This window comes from Hermetia illucens, chromosome 2 (genome assembly GCF_905115235.1).
Source record: "Hermetia illucens chromosome 2, iHerIll2.2.curated.20191125, whole genome shotgun sequence".
NCBI lineage: Eukaryota > Metazoa > Arthropoda > Insecta > Diptera > Stratiomyidae > Hermetia > Hermetia illucens.
This window is the reverse complement of record NC_051850.1, coordinates 48,168,526-48,186,201: the sequence shown is the minus strand read 5'-3', so window position 1 is coordinate 48,186,201 and position 17,676 is coordinate 48,168,526. Positions and strand designations below refer to the sequence as shown.

The following is a 17,676-nucleotide window of genomic DNA, read 5'->3' as shown; positions in this document are numbered from 1 at the left end:
GGTGTTGCGTTTCAACACGGGTGCCGTACTCCTTAGTTCGGTAGAGATTTAGGTAGGTCTTGCATCCACCAATATGAATGCTAAGCCATGCACTTGGTGTAGACAGGTACCGTTGTTGTTTGTCTCAGCGGGGCTCTGATTGTGGTCACATAATCAATCCGTGTCTTAAGAAGACAGTGGAATTAAGTCGTCCAGACAAGTGCTCACGTTAAACTCTCAAGGACTTAACTGTCAATGAAAAGTAAAATCCTTTTGAGGATCAAAAATATGGGTAGCGCCAGGCGACCGCAAAACTGAATTGCTTTGGCGTGTTTGGTACAACCAGAAGGCTTTAGTCTATTAAGGTGAAACCGCTGATACCTAACACTACCAACAAAAATGAATCGATTTGAACCATTCGCTGATTGAATGAAGTCAAAAATAACAGATGCGGCAAGAGAAGACCATTTTTCTAGATGACAATGCTCCATTACAAACGGTCAAACCGCTTCGCGATACCTTGGAAGAATTCAGGCAGGAAATTTTCCCCCCACTTGGTTTACGCGCCGGGGTTAGTTCCTCCCAATTACCACTTATTTAAATTGATGAGTCCTTCGTTTGGTGCGTAACGCTTTGATTCGTACGGAGATGTAAAAATGGCTGAATCAATTGTACGCGGTAATTGGGGGAAGATTTCCATTAATAAGGTATCTGTAAACTGCCTGGATGATGGGAAAGAGGTGTAACCATGGATCATACTTTTTTTATTCTTCCGAATTTCATTTTTTTGTTCGTTTGTTTGAATGAAGTGTTCATTTCATACTTTGAAAACTACTAGCCATACAGTAAAGTTAAGGTTCACTATAAAGTTTAATGGGTTTCGCTTTTGGAAATTATTCTTAACTAACTTCTTAACTAGGATAATGATATTCATATAAGGAAGAATTAGTGCTCGAAATGTAGCCTTTTCCACAAACGTTTTAAAGACGGCTAATAATACTATTAAATGTTCTAGGGCTGTTATTTTCAGACCCTAATATTTTGTAGTCAAACAGAGTGTCATTTAGTAAAAATAATGAAAAGTTTAGTACAAATCGCACTGGTATTACTTGCATTAAGAGAGAAGATCAATATTGCATTTTTTATGGGAATTTGTTGCGCCTCGAAACATCATAGACGAATATCATAGTACGACCTAAGAGTGAATACTTGGACATAATAATATCTGTAATTTTGATTATCATTGTTTTTGCCTGCTTGTCATTCCCCGTGGTAGGAAAAGTTGACCATGACTTGTTTGGCTTTAATTATTTGAAATTTATTACAATTTTCAAATTAAATCTATAAACAACATAGATAATGACCATATATAAATCCACTATCGAGCCATGCATTTTGAAATGATGACGCTTGGGTTGATGAGGTTGCTCAAAGCGACTTAGCTTGCTCATCACTGCAATGAGAAAACTCGTAAAAAGTTTAATAAATTACTCGAAAAAATACAATTTCGTTTTTAGCTCCCGGCATTTTTTTTTGTAATTATTTAAATCACAATTTAACGGGAACTTCAAGTGAAGATAGTTCACGGATATGCAATGTTAAGTGAAAGCAATTTGTAATAAATATTTCAGATAAAAATCTCGAATTTTTCACGTGCTATCACTTTCGCTTGTTCATAGAAACAAATTCCGTTGTTTTTAGGGAAAATTGTTAAAAAGATTGATATGTGCATACTTTCTTGGTAATTATTGAGTAAAGATGTTCAAATTAAAACGCATTTTCTTCTGTAGTGTATGTTTCGCAATTACCAACATCGAACCATGGGAGGTTGGGATTTTCCGATCTCCTACAACATACAATAAGTGGAAATAACCAATCTCAATAATCTCTGATTCCAAACCCCTACACGTTTGATTTGAGTTTTGGTATGCTTTTATAGGAAAGCAACTATTCATAAAAACTGAAGTCAATTTCCTCAACTTGCCCTTTATATGTATCTTTGCAAGTTATTTAGTATCTAAACACAAAACTTCCATGACCTTCCACATTGACCCAAATTAACCTTTATCCATTTAAAATGAAAAAGATTTTCTTCTCATATCTTCAATCTTTCTTCTATTACAGATGCACCGAAATCACAATGCTCGTCGCTGTCTGAGGTTGAATCATTCGAGGGATTTGGTGAAAATGATGCTACAGATAGTGGTTGCAGCAATAATATACGCGTAAATTTAAGAAACGTTAACAGTGCCGGTAGTGAGGCCAGTGGCAGTAACAGGGATGCTGAAAATGATGGAAGAGTTCGCGGAGTTGAACTAGAGCTGGCTCCACATGCTAATTCTACACCGAATGGGTAATTATTTGTTTTTTGTTTGTTTGCTCGTAAAATTCATTTATTGAAGTTTTTATTCATTTTTACTCAAACTATTTCAAACACAATTGCAATAATAATGGTTGTTGCTCAAATGTATACACTGAAGCTCAATTAGCTTGAAAGCTGAGATTTTTGCTGAATGCCTAACATTTTTTTATGATTGCTACTGTTACAGCGATGATGATCGTAGCTCTATCTCGCGGCATACGTGGTCACGTACGAGCTTGCGAAGAACTCCTACCAGGTATGCAAAATTTTATGTTATTGTTTTAACGAAGTTGTAAAATGGAATTTATAGTTTGAGCCATAAATTTTATGATAGTTCCAATCTAGCCAATACTTTGCAACTGCAGCATAGTTGGTTTTCAAACAAGCCGACCGTCTCAACTTGTGTATCCAATGTGTGAAACTTTGAGAGAGATAAAGTCAATTTAGTCCTTCTGTGTGGTCGATTGATGATAAAAGGAATGGCAAAAGGGCACAGTACCCTTAAAGCAGGAGTGACATTTCGTTCGTCTTTTGAGAATTGGTTTCTAATTTCAGTTCTGTTCCGAAATAGCCGGTTATGATTTTTGGTTTTTGCTTTCTGGGTTCATTTCATTCTATTGCAAAGTGCATATCTACTCATAGATACTTTTTCATTTCTGTCGGATTTAAAAACTGTCTATAAACCTCGATAATTGTGAAAACAGCTTGTTTAGTTCTGCATAATTAACATGATTCTGTCAAACTCATGAACTCATTGTACTTTCATTTGGTTCATGTTAACTGAAATTTATACACATAAAAAGACAGTGTGAAGTCTCGGATCTTCCTTCATTTAGATTGGTAATTCAATTTTGAATTCTATTAGGTTGGGTTATGCTATGGGGAAATTTCTGAATAATAATTTCTAGATAATGAGGAAATTAAAGAAGGAAGCTATTTTCATCTTTTTCTGGTGAAATTTTGGTTTTAGTGTGTTTTTTTATAGCACCCCATTTATTTTTGGACCTTTCTCCTAAATAGAAAATAGCAAAAAGTTATCATATCTTAAGTCTAAAAAAACATCCCTCACCACCGTTCGGAAATATGGAGTGGTTAGTAGCGAATTATTTTACTTTTAATATCTTATTTTCATGAAAGCAGAAAATTTTTCTTCAGGAGGTGGTATTGATTTTTATGTGAGGTTCCTGGTTGAACTACTTGGATGTGTAGATCATAATATGCCCGCTTCAGCTGACATATAACCCACTGTGAATATTGAATTTTCGATGTAATATGGTGAGGAAGTATTCGTTCTCAACATCTTAGACTGTATTCCTTAAAGAATTTCGCTGTTGGATTTGAGAGCAGATCTACGAAGTTGTGTTCCAAGAGCCCGGATTGGCTTTATCGCTGCTTTGTATATTAACAGCAAGTGTAGCTTGAACATTTGTTGCGTAGCCAGTGTAAGCTTTTGAATCTCAGGTTAACCTACGGCGTAATAAGCGGTTTCCGGTCTAGGCCTACCTCAGTAAGGACCTCTAGACATCCCGGTTTTGTGCCGAGGTCCACCTATTCGATAATCCTAAAGGCTGCCTGGCGTACTGGCCTACACCACTGCTCCAGCTCAGGCAGGGTTTGTCTCGTCTTCTTTTTCGACCAGAGACATTAATTTGAAAGACTTTTCGGGCTGGATCATCCTCACCAATATAGATTAAATGGGCCGCTCACCGCAACCTATCGTATCGTTCATAAATTTCGTCGTTATGTAGACTATGGAATAGCCCATCCTCATGTAGCAGGCTAAAACTCCTTCGAAGGATTCTTTTCTCAAATGCGATGAATAGTTCGCAATTTTTCTGGATAACAACCCAAGTCTCAAAGGTATACATGAGGACTGAAAAGGTTACGTGTTGTACAGTAAGAGCTTTGACCCTATGGTGAGACGTTTTGATCGAAACAGTTTTCATAAGCTCGTAGCTCGTTATCGGGCGTGATTTTGACACTAGATAGGGGGAATTATCAGCGGTTATAGTTTCCTGTCTTTATTGTCCTCGTTTGATCAGTGCGAGATGATGTTGTCGGTTCTTTGTTCTTTGGTGTTGACGTTACTACCATGTACTTCACCTTACCTTGATGGATGTGCAGCCCAGGATTTCGCGCTGCCTGTTCAATCTGGATGAAGGCAGTTTGTATATTGATTGATTGCTCCTCCCATGATGTCCATGTCATCAACGTAGGCCAGCTGGACCTGAAGAGGATGGTGTCTCTTGCATTACGATCTCCATCTCCATCGCGCGGATCAGACACAATAGGGCATCCCCTTGCCTCAGATCGTTGTTGATGTTGAATGGTCTCGAAAGTGACCCTGCTGCATTTACCTGACCTCGCACTTTGGTCAGGGTAAGTCTTATCAGTTTGGTGGGGATACAGAATTCTCTCATGGCCGTGTACAGCTTTACCGTAGCTATGCTATCATAGACGGCCGATGAAGAGATGGTGCAACTGATAGCCTTATTCCAACAGTTTTTCCATCGCTTGCGGCGATTTACTCTACTCTGCTGCGGATTTCCTGGAATGAAGTCTCTTTGGTATAGGCCTATGATTTTCTGGGCCTAGCAAAATAGCGGAGAATATCTTATTGATGATACCCAGCAACGTGATTCCTCTATAATTGCTGTGTGATATTTCTCCTTTTATGTATGGGACAGATAATGTCTCGTTGCCATCTGTCAGGCACTGATTCTCTGTCCCACACGTTGAGTATAAGTTAATCACCCGGTTGGAGTTGATGTAGTTCCTTCGGCTCCCGAAGGCTTAAGATTTTTAAGTCGATGAACTGTACGGAGTGTTTCTTCCATGCTTGGTGGTGGAAGCATATATCCGCAGTCTTCAGTTGGTGGGACGGACAGTTTGGTTGTTAAGCAGTTCATCAAAATATTCGACCCATCGGTTCAATATGCCCATTCTGTCGGAAATCATATTTCCCTAGTTTTCTCGGCAGGATGAGCATCGAGGTGTATAAGGTGCGGTTGCTCCTTCTCGAGTTCACAGATTTGTTCGTTCGATCAGGCTTCTTTTTTCTATCCGTAAAATCGCTTCTCTACTCGATGAAGTTCGTGACAGGCCTCCACGCGTGCTCGCGTTCTTTGAGAGTGCAGCATTGCCGCAGAATACGCGGCAGTCTTCCGTTCCGTTGGTAGCTCACATTCATCATTGAATCAGTCGTTTCGAATTTTTTTTTTCGTCTGGAGCTAAGTATGTTTGTGGTCGTACCACTGATAACGTCCTTCAGGTGGTTGTGAAGACAATTTCTTAATACTTCATCTTCAGAATCTCTGTTAGCGACGGTTATTGCGGTATCCACATTCCCTTATTTTGTGTAAACACAAAACCTTATTAAAATTGGCTTACTGTCTGTCTGTCCATCACCCGCATTTTTCTCGGAGCGGTTGTAGCGATTGACACCAAATTTGGTAGAAAGGTGGGTGAGTATGCGGTATCCACATCCTCTTATTAAGGTCTGTCTGTCAGTCTGTCTGTCTGTCCGTCACACGCATTTTCTCGGAGGTGATTGTAGCGATTGACACCAAATTTGCTAGAAAGGAGGGAACTGTGAACGTTTACGCATATAGTGAGTTACATCTTTTTACGTCGAACTTAAGAGGGTCTTCATACATGCAAAAGGAGGGTGTACATTTTTTTTTCATCAAATATAGTCATGTGGGGTATCAAATAAAAGGTCTCGGTTAGTACTTTCCAAAGCTATATTTACTTTTGACATTTGTTGGAAAGGTGGGGAGTACGGGTTTGAAAGTGATAATTTCTTGAACGAACCCATTCTCAGAAACGACACAACCCACAAATCTGAAAAAAGTCAAGAGGCTCTGAAATATCCTCCACACCGATACCTGTTCAAATAAAGTTATTAATAGTACATTACTATAGTTTTTAATAATTGGCAGGAGAACCCCCTTAGGTTCCTCCTAGAATCACGCAATGTAGGCAAGAGCATAGAGCATGGTCTTACCAAATTTGGTGAAAATCGCGCTATTACTAACAAAGATATAGTAGGTCAAAGCTGTCACTTTTGTGCAAATTCAAGACTTTGAATGTCAATATCACTTGAAAGTGGATATTCTCACATAATATATGCATCTATTACGTGCTACATACTAATGGGCTAAATGTACACTCAAATGTCTTTATAAAAGAAATACACAAAACTGTTCATACCTGAAGCGTCTAGCTTCCGGTTTCCGACTTGTAGGTATTACAGAGGGCTGCGTTGTGGATGGCCTCAGTGCTCACTTTCGCCTGATTATCAGAAGGGATTTGAGGTGGCATTGTTATTCGAGCTCGGAGCACCATGCCAACGAGATAGTGGTCCTAGTCTATGCTAATTGAATAATCCGCAGTTCACTATCATTGCCTCGCAACCACAGAGTCCATCGGCTTTTGCTTACTTTTTCAAAACCGATAACGGAAGGCTTCATTTTTTGGCTGACTAGAAAACCTACTTCGAGCACATAATCTGCTGGATAGCCAGCAGTTGTGGCTCTTCTTCAGGAAACCGATTACTGTCCAGCGCCTTTCTTGAAACGCTGTCATGTCAGCCTTATATTGAGATAGGCAGCTCTTTTTTTGTAGAAGGAGCGCATGTTCTGTGAGAAAATGCGCAAATAGTTAGTCTATCGTTATAATATCAATCTATCCTGGGGCTCCTTTTGTGGCTTCGCAACAAATTGTTTTCTGTGTTGTGTTCTGTGTTGGTACAAATTGTTCCGTTTTTAGCTTCGTGATACTCGCCTTCAACTTTTTCCGTCTGCAGGTTTTTATTAAGAAAGATCTCTCAGCGATCACCGTGTGGGGGCGGAGACAAGGTGTGGTAGAAGAGCTGTTGGTGCTGCTTTAGCAGGCGTTTCTCAATAATCACGTTTTCGCCCTGAGATCTATCTGCCCGTTGACCGAGGGTTTGTAGCAAGTTTATCAAAATATGTCTGCTTTATTTCGTTGACTTAGATTCTCGAGCGGGCCAACCATTGGTCAACCGGTTTCATGTGATTCTCGAGGTCTCGGGATGCAGCAGTAGGATTGAAATTTTTGCAGAGTATCGCCATTTCGTCAGCGAAATTAGAGGTAAATAGGGCTCCATTTGTAGGCAAGTAGTCTTCAGTATATAACAAACAAAGCAGGGAGACGAACCTTTCTCCTTCTACAATGGTTGGGTAGTAACCCAATTTGATGCTAGATTCTCGTGAGGTGAAACTTTTTTGCTTAATAACAAGTCTCTTGCTAGTGAGATATGGTACGAGAATTTTCTGGATATTCGTAAGTAGCTTTTCCTTAATTTTGTAGATTAGGTCTTCGTGACGAGCAGTACTTTCTACCTTTGCAATAGCTTTAACGGTAAGGGAAGACGTACATAAGACGCGACAAGCTTAGCATCTTCGTTATTTGTAACGATTTCCTCTATTTCGGAAAGTATCCAAGGCAGAAAACACCATTAAAGATATATGGCAGTTGAATCATTGCAGATATTGTCAGTTCTTGGGTCATTTTGCCCGTGATAAGGTCGAAACTAGAAGCTTTTTTTGGATCATTGTGGTCTAACGAGAATCTCAAGATTTCGGAAAGTGATAATTCTTCTTCCGTTAGCTGCGGGTTTGATTGAAAAACACCTCCCAAGTCTTGAGCAAAGACTGAACCTTTCTCGACATCAGTTCTCGCCCAGATGCCATCCGACAATCGGATTGGTGAGGCCCACAGAATTAGCCTTTTGAGCTTCTTAGCCACTCTTCAGGGAAAATAATTCGTGGTTGTAAAATATGTTAGATTTTTAAGAAAGCACTTTGGTCCTTATTTTTCTCCTTTTTCAGTGCTTGCTGTAGTTCTTTTCTGGCTGCTGTCAGATTCTTTTCCTAATTTGGCGATCTAAACTGTTGCGACACATGCCTTAGCTGTAGTTTTTTTATAAGCAGTTCGGTTATTTTTGAATACTTTGGAGAATTAAAAATTGAATATCAAGACTTCGGTGCTGTATGCAAAGCAACCGATGTTAACACTTCGGTGAAGAAATATAAACCCTCGTCGAGTTCATGGTTTGATTTCAAGGACACACTTGGTTTTAAGTACGAAGAGATATATTCCCGAAACCTGAGCCAATCAGTCTGCTTTCTCGTCAGCTTGGTAGTTTCGGTAGGGATTGGTTGGAGGTTTGAGGAAGTCACCGGCGAATGATCGGAGCTTAAATCAAAGCAGGCTAGCACAGACAGTTAGTTTCTTTTTATATCCCTCGTTATACCAAATTCAATAAGGTCATTTATTTTACGGTGATCAGTTGGCCAGTAGACTGGATTCGATAACATGTCGAATTTATAGTTCATGACGAATTTATAGTTCATCGACATGACAGCCCATAGGGTTTTCCCTCTTGGTGAGGTTAGTCTCCAGCTCCAGCACATGTGTTTGGCATTCAAGTCAACTGCAATAAATGCTCTGCATGTCGAAAGCGCTTACCATTTCACAGCATTACATAATACAATTGGGTTTTATTCAGAACAAATCTGTCCGAGCCGTTGGAAACAATGGTTGGGTTTAGATCGCCCATTAAGAGTTTTTTGGTTGTTGGTTGGGATTTTTGACTCACTTCAGTATACACAGAATATTCCTTGTGTGTGGTTGTTACCGCAGTTACCGCATTTTCTGACAGAGGGACCTTCCTTGTATAATGAGCATTTAGCTGTAGAAGAGCACAGTATGACATCCTGTGTCCAAACCCTTGAAAATTAAGACATTGTTTTGGTCCTTTCCGTTTCATCGATTCTTCAACTGATAACACTTGATGTAAAAGATAGCGCAAGTTATAAATAGGATACGTTTCACCTTTCTTTCCGTCGCAGCTCCACCTTAAATAGAAGCTGTGGTACTCTGAATTCAAATATTATATACCGATTTAATCTGGAAGATTGCTTCTGAGAGTACTTCGGAGATTTTAGTCGAATTAGCTTCGCCTTAATTCTATTTTGTTAGATGTCCTATTCTGTGGCAGTTGTTGTAATAGTATGTGTTGTAAGCGAGATTAGGCAAGATTGGACGAATGTCAGCTTAAACTCAAGCGCTCGCTAGGCAATGGTCGGAGACAATTCGCGAAAATCGCCCAGACTAAGAATTTCGGCAAAAACGCAACCGTCGTTTCTCTTGTTTGTCGGTTGGCCTTGCGGATTGCTACACTCGTCATAGGATGTGTATGGTGAGAACAGAGGCATGGCCCTCAACAACTACCATTGGAATACGGGTGCCCCCGTTTTGGTGTAGGAACGCGGCAACATGGTTCCTCTAGTTTGAAACGCGATTTGCTTTAGCTGGCGTCACAAGGCCATATTGTTTAACCACGCGCTCTTGACTGGATAATGAGGCAATTGCTACAAAAGGCTGAGGAAATAGTTTATTAAACGGTTGTCGGTGAATAAAACAGCCAAGCTGGACCAATACTGACAGAGTTAACGTTTGATGACCGTGGGCTAACCCAACTTTTCTGCAAAATGAAGCAGTTGGATGGTGATAAAGTTAGGACCGAGCTACCACAGTCGTTGTGGCTGCAGAATCTTCCGGAGAGTACACAGGCACTAGCATGAGCGGATTCGAGGTATCTGGACACGTTGGCCGTCACCGCAGAAAAATCCGCGGGGTCCACAACAAACCAGGTAGCAAAGGGTTGCGGTGCCAACAGCGACCGTTTCTAAATTGACAGAGAGACCCGATGCTTTGTATTCGGGAAATAGCATTAAAACACGGTTTTGTATGTACGTCCTCTTAAAAAGGGGGATTGACAAGTACTGGTACCACCATAGGTTTGTGAAAAAGGCCACATAAAGTTCCGGCCGCTGCACCCTTTTGAACAATGAACTAGATTTAGCAGGAGCTTTGGCGACGTCTATCGTAAATGCAGCACCGTAACCCCTGACAATTTATGACTCCTTTAATTTCTTATCTGCACAGGCTACAGACAGACATGAGTCTAGGATTTCGACCCGCGTTTTCGTGATACTTCATTATCGCGGAGATCGGCCCTCCCATCTTAGACGCAGACTTCCTCTGCTGCTATGGATTGCTATCTATACAACATATTCATCAATGACTCCACAAACTCCCCCGGGAAGAATCTCAATCTACATACCCAACACTTTCTCCATCGTTTTTGAATACGCTACCGACCCATGTTTTCCCACGCTTCTTCAAAATACCGCAACGTCACTACCCAGCGTGGATTCTCTGAGCGAGTTAAGCATGACATTCAGCACCATATCAGCATTATCCTATATATTCTAAGGGGTATCCTTTAAACCTGCAGAAGCTCGCGGTTGCGCGGAAACAATTGGAGGAACTTCTTCAGCAGGTTATTTGCAGACCACCAGAGAGTTGATCTCTGCCACTTCATATTGTCCGTATATTCAATCGCGAATGGAATCCTTGTGGTGATTGCAGACGTCCAAATACCCAGACGATTCCAGACCGACAGTCTATTCCACTAATTCACGACTTTGCATATTCTACCGCAGACTGCCGTATTTTCTTGACGTTGGACTTGGTCAAGGCGTATTATCAAATCTCTGTAACATCCAAAAACATTCCGAAAATAGCAATATGCGCTATATGCAATTTTCCGGATCCTTCCAGTTCACTAAGTTAGCTTTTCGATTGTGCATTGCAGTGCAAACATTTCAAAGATTCATCCTACTCCCACTTTGAACATCTTGAAAACATTTTTACATGTCTTCGTGATGCTAGTCTAGTACTCAATGAAATACAAATTCTTGCAACCACAGGTGAGGTTTCTCGGCCACCTGGTTACCCCTGAAGATATTCAACTGGACTCAGTCACATTAGAAGCGAGTTCGAGCTTCCCGCTTTCAAAAACTATTAAGGATCTGAGAAGGTTCTTGGGGATGTTTAACTTCTACCGCCATTTCTTGCCAAGGCCGTTCACCATCAATCGATTCTTAAGGGAGTCATCTCGTGTGAAAGCCGTTTTTTTCCCTTTTTTTGGAATTTTTTTGTGAGGAAGTGGATAAAGACGCAAAGAGGGCGCTGTACTCGTCTTTAAAAAAAAATAAAAACGGCATCTTAACGTGCGGACTTAACCACAGTTCGCAAACTAGGATTATAAAAAAATATTGAAAGGTAAATTTTTGGTGCCTTGTTTCTTTTTGGAAATTTTGGTATTTTGCACGGCTTTTCTAATGCATAAGAAAACGGCCCAATGAATCGCAATTATCCTAGTTTGCGAGCTGTAGAAATATGTTCTGAATAAGTTGTGAACATTTCAAAGAATTTCGTTGGATAGACTTTGGGCTATGGTGGCAGCAGATTTTCAAGATGCAGTTTCGAGAAAAAGAAAGAAGAATGTGATTTTTAACCTTAATATCTTAACTGACCATTAATCTGCTATAACAAGTCTATAAACCTTAATTTTCTTCAAAAAAACATATGTAAAGCCTTGGCTTCCATTTTTAAGGAAGTCATTCGAATGTCATTCGGACCGATAAATACGCGCTTTATTACGGCGATCGACATGAACCTGGCATGTGACATATTATCTATTTAAAACTGTAATTTCCGAACGACTCCGAATATCAAAAAATCACTTTGCCCATGTATTCTACATTATATACAGATACAATTGATGCCAAAAAAATCGATTCCTCGGATCCGACGGGGGATAAGCCCCTTGACACTTACTTATGTACAGCCGAAACTGAAGACTCGCCCTGATTGGGTGGGTGGTCGCTTAAGACCACCAAACAGCAGCTGATAGAAGCTATATTTCCAGCATTCCCTCTGAAAGATGCACCCCTGGCAGTATTCGTTGATGCCTCAGGTATTTCCGTAGGTGCTGCCCTTCACCAAACAGTGAACCAAATCTGGTAGCCGTTGAACTTCTTTTGCATGCAGCAGAACCTTACTCTACGTAAATACCGTTCCTACCATCGTTCATTATTATCCGCCTATCTCGTAATTACATACTTTCGGTATTCCCCTGAAGACTGGCCGCTCACAGTGTTTAGGGATCACACGCAACTCACAGAAGCCCGACAAGGCGGGCATCTTTCGGCACCTGAGTGTTATTAGCCAGCATACTTTCGATATTCAACACGTGTCTGGAAAGGATAATGTAATTGCCCACGCTTTTTAATCGATTTGCTGTCTGTCTGTTTGTTTGTCTGTCTCTCACACGCACACGCTTGACACCAAATTTGGTGGTAAGGTGGGAACTGTGAACGCCCATGCATGCAGTGAGTTACATCGTTCTATGTACACCTTAAGGGGGGTCTCCACACATGCAAGTGAAATTCCGGCCTCAGTTCTAGCATTTAATGCAGATGATGCAGAGGAGTTGAAGTCTGTTTAAACAAAGTTAATGATAGTATATTACTATAATTTTTAGTAATGGACTAGCAAACCGTGTCCGGATAGCTGAGTGGTTAGAGCGCAAGGCTGTCGAAGTTCCAATCTCACTGGTGACAGTGGAATTTGTATTGTGATTTGACGGTCGGATACCAGTCCACTCAGCTGTGAATGAGTACCTGAGTCAAATCAGGGTAATAATCTCATATAAGCGCAATGCCGACCACATTGAATCTTATAGGGTACTCTAATCCTGTAGTGTACCATTACGTCTTGAATGAAGTGCTCTAACACACTTCAAGGCCCTGATCCAGTATGAATTGTTGCGCCAACGATTACTATTATTATTATTAAACCGCCCTTAAAATCATCCTAGAATCAGTAACATAGTCTATAATATAGCGGACGATCCCACCAAGTTTGATGAAAATCGCACTATCACTAACGAAGTTATTATAGGTCAGAGTTGTCGTTTCAGTACCAATTTTAACACTTCGAGGGTCACTATCACGCTAAAGTGAATATTCTGCTTAATATATGCGTATACATTACGTGCCAGGTGGAATGGTTCCTTCAAAAATGTTTATATAAGAAATTCGCAGGACCTTTCGTACCTGAAGATCTTCGCCGCCGTTGATTTTCCGGCAACCGCAGGAAGACAACGCAGATCTCCAGAGCTTTACCACCAACTTCATGTTCGGCTCAACATCTAGTATATACTGCGGGACCCCAGATAAGGAACCAAGGCTATATATTTCGGCCGATTTCCATAAGAAAGTATTTCACACCATTCACGATGTAGCACACCCAGACATCCGGACTACGAAGCGTTTAGCCACTACAAAATAATTCTGGCCGGCATTTAATCTTGGGCTAGACAGTACACTGCATGCCAGAAATGAGGAAAGAGGTAGGCGTGTTCTCTCGGTCCACCAAACACTTCCACACAATCCATCTGGACTTGATTGACCCTTCACGAGACTTGCACGGTTTCAGGTATTGCCTCACAATCATATATAGATTCACACAGTGGCTTGAAGCAATACCTCTGAAAGATATTTTTGCACAGTATTGTGCCGAGGCTCTCTGACCAGAGTGGAATCCGCGCTTCGTTGTGCCAGCAGTTATAATCACCGACCAGGGAACGCAATTAGAGTTCCCTATTTTCATGCAGTTAGGCAAACTCGGCCTCAAATTCCACCGAATGATCATGTACGACCCGCAGTCCAATGGGTTGCTAGAAAGTCGGCACAGGAAGCTGAAAACCACTATAATGGCCCAAAGTGACCCTTTTCGGTCGCATCTCCTACCAGTCGCTCTAACATATTTAGCCTCTAAATAGCCAATAGAAAAGAATTTTCTGGGATTCCCACAGGGCTGGTATACAGGGAAAATCTGACACTCCCCTGCGAAACGATATATCCGACATTCGGTTTTGCCTTATAACCACTATCGCTCAAGGATTCAGTTTGCAAGCTGAAACCATTGTCACCTATCAACCATGCAAAAAGGTAGCTGGGATTTCGACTCCTGCACGCACATCTTAATTAGGACGGTCGACGTCGTTGAGCGAAGACCAGGCTACTTTAGCCACGACGTCGGAGGCACACTCAAGAGGGTCTCCCAGAACAAACTGATCCTTTTCTGCTCGAAAATGGCGCTCAACGCGTCCATTTGACTTTCAGCACCCGAGCCAGCGGAGCCTTGCGAGTGAACCTAATTTGGTTTCAGCTAAGGGTGGAGTTCTGTGGCGAAACGAGCAATTTGCATGACGAACGCATTGAACACTATTGGGAGAGTTGGCTAGTCATGACTTCAGAAAAATAATAATAGTTTTGGCAATCAAAGAGTCAATGAAAATATTGAGGCTAAAAGACATCCGCACACATATTAAATTTTTAAAAACATTCCGGGGAAAGATGAGACTTCTCCATTCCATATATTAAAATAATTTAAGGAATAGTGATTAGTTGTGTATTTAAAATAGTTGCATTTTTGGAAAAGTAATGTTTGTATTACATGGGTTAAGCTAGCCAAACGGTGAAGAGTCTAAATCTTAGGTGGGCTTGGATATTTGCGCATTTGAGGCTTATTTCAAATGAGTCCGTTTCTATTTTTCGCACCATAAAAGCGAAGAAAATGGTTGTAAGTCTCGAATATCACAACCTAGTTAATATGTCCTTCCTGGACCCACGAAACCTTGATGTATCCCCAAATAACTATAAAAAATTCTCGAGTTCACTTCACTTCACTGGTAAGTGACACTTTCTAGTAGACATATCGAAGATTTAGTAGTCCACAATTCGTCCTCCTTGCTTAGTAATAGAGTGAATAGTTTCAACCCAGATCGATCCCTCTCCGAGGAAAGGTTATTAAGTCAATCGCATATATAGTCTTAGAAGCTGATTTTTGAACTCCGTACTGAACGTGTTAAGAAGAAGATGATGACCAGAGTGTGGTTTCATTTCCTAATAAAGAAAAATTGCTAATAAGATCATTCTGTGTTGCTTAATTGACGACTTAATTGTTTATGAGTAGTTGAAAACAAAGAAAATCACAATCTCAGGCTTTTCGCAAAAACGATTTCTTTATCAATACAACTAATCTGAACCAATACAATCTGATATTTCATCAAGATTTCTTTTTCCAGCAATCCTGATAATTTGCCCAATAGACGCTGGGGCTCCATGAGACAGTAAGCTTTAGTCAATTTTATATTTTCTTCTTGGCTATCTTCTATCTTCAAACAGCCTCTTCTTACTATTCTTTTCAATTTTCTACACACTTAAGGTCTTCTATATAATCTAGACAAACTCATTCACACTAACACAATTAGATTTACGATATAAGTCATATCAAGTGATTAAGATAAGATATCATACTTACTTTTGTTATGAGAAAAGGAAGAAAATTGACTAATAAGGAAAAAAATAATTAATTCCAAGGAAAAGGGGGAAAATTGTTGGGAAATTATGTAAATTTATTGTATTGTTTACAACTCAACTGTGATAGAATTATCTAGTGGATGGGGAATGAGTAAGTCTGTACATACAATTATTGGCGGTGAAGGTTAGATACGGTGCTAGTCTAGATTTTATATAATGGTGCAATGGGTTTTTAATTATGCGCTAATTGTATTCGATTTTAATTTGCATAAGATATTTCAATTGTTGCTTTATTTAAAGATGCATCAATTATATTTCAGAGTCAATGAAATGCTTAACAAAAATAGTTACAAGGCTTTAGATAACTTTTTCAGGGTACGATCTTCGAAGACTTTTATAGAGATGATTCTTTATTTTACCTTATTTTACCTAAATATATAAAAATTTATTTGATATAAAAAAATAATTCTTTAGAATAGAAGTTCAATGTTCGCTTAATCTCTTGAATTAAGAACGTAAGCAAGACTTTGTCATCCAACCAGAGAAGGTAGGTGCTAAGAATTATATGACAAATAATTTAATTAGACACCGTCAATTTAAATTTTACTTTTTTGCAAAAAACCAGCAGTCACTTTACGATGAATAATTCTCGTGTCACAATTTTTTGTCCTGACATATCAGATTTCACAAGAACTCAATCTATGATAAATTGCGTAGGCTCTACACAGTCGAGTGAAACCTTTCTTTTTGCAATTGTTATTCTAATTAAATGCTAATTCCTTTCCGCCCTGACAAATGGTGTAAATCGTTTGGTTCGACTCAAATCACTTTTATCCAAAAGAACAATGAACTTATCACGCAAATTATAAAACCTGCTCTGTGTGGAGGAAAACGATATATCATGCAACCATTTAAGGTGCATCAAGTTTAAATACATTATGTCCAGTGGTTGCCTGCATTGTGTCGCTCTTGAAGTCTTGCAGAGGCATAAAATGTCAATACGTAATCCCACCTGTGAATTGTATTACATGTTTTGCCCCCGAGCTATGCCATTTTCCTTAAATAGTTTAGAGGTTGGCTTAGAAATTAGTGAGTGTGCATGAATATTTTTGTAGCGCGAGACCAGGTTTTAAATGAATTGGGTTGATATATTACAATTATGTCAATCAAGAGAAACCCAAAGAGACACAGTACACCTACGTTGGAATATGATAATAAATGAGAATACCATATTGGCAGGCGTTAATTCTGAATGGGGCAAGTAGTTTTACTGGATCGATTGTGGACACTTGCTTTTTCAATGTCATGTTTTCAAATGGGTCGAGACAAGTGGTTATGGACTTTTCTGCCACACTAATGATATGAGTGCCAAATTAAAATAAAAATAGATTACACTCCATATGCAAAAGTAAATGAACTTCTCAAACCTTTTTTATACACATTTTTTTAACTGCGACTTTTAAGATCATTGTTACAAAGGAAAGATTATTTCAAATGGATAAATTCGTGTATTAGACTTCAAACTCCAACGTGAAAATACGCTTTATTTCAAGCATGAACAATTGCTACCTGGTTTAGGTTGGCCTTAATAGGGAACTCCAGACATCTTGGTTTTGCGCCCCTATAGACCGGACTGGATCCTCATCCACACGAATTAGGTGACCAGCCCGCCACAAACCACTGAGTTGGAGTTGTGGCCGTGAAGAACTATTGTGCTCCTTTTACTGGTTATACTGTACCAATTAACTATGGTATGTTTACCAAGCCTATAACCGTCAGGAGTTTTAATAAATTCCCCACTCCCAAGTGTTTTAACTTGCCATCTGGTATTAAGTATTTTCCCTGGTGCCTCGACATATGATACTTTCCACAAGTGCCGAACGTTGTCCGAGAACGTGTATTGAGGTTTCGACACACTCTACATAGAATCTGCAGGCAGTGTCCGTAGATATCCCTAAATTCTTCCTTGTAGCCTTCTGTGACCCGTGAGTATTCCTGCTACTATCCGGAAGCTCCGGTGAGGTTTAAACAATCATTCTGGGCTGTTTCATTCCTGGTAGATTCATC

The 17,676-nt window shown here is 39.9% G+C and overlaps 1 protein-coding gene across 7 annotated transcripts in view; it reads left to right on the top strand.

The window, feature by feature from the left end:
* Positions 1–17,676, top strand: part of LOC119650468 (rab11 family-interacting protein 3) — a 301,666-nt gene that overhangs the window by 91,260 nt on the left and 192,730 nt on the right. For 4 of the 7 annotated variants that reach the window (XR_005249284.1, XM_038053344.1, XM_038053341.1 and 1 more), the window contains exons 3-5: positions 2,104–2,332; positions 2,529–2,597; positions 15,375–15,419. Coding sequence is in view for 6 of the 7 variants with exons in the window: in XM_038053344.1 (XP_037909272.1) it covers positions 2,104–2,332; positions 2,529–2,597; positions 15,375–15,419 (343 nt within the window). In the remaining variant the exon portion in view is untranslated. The remainder of the gene's footprint in view (positions 1–2,103; positions 2,333–2,528; positions 2,598–15,374; positions 15,420–17,676) is intronic. The other 3 variants (XM_038053353.1, XM_038053350.1, XM_038053351.1) reach the window with 2 other exon arrangements.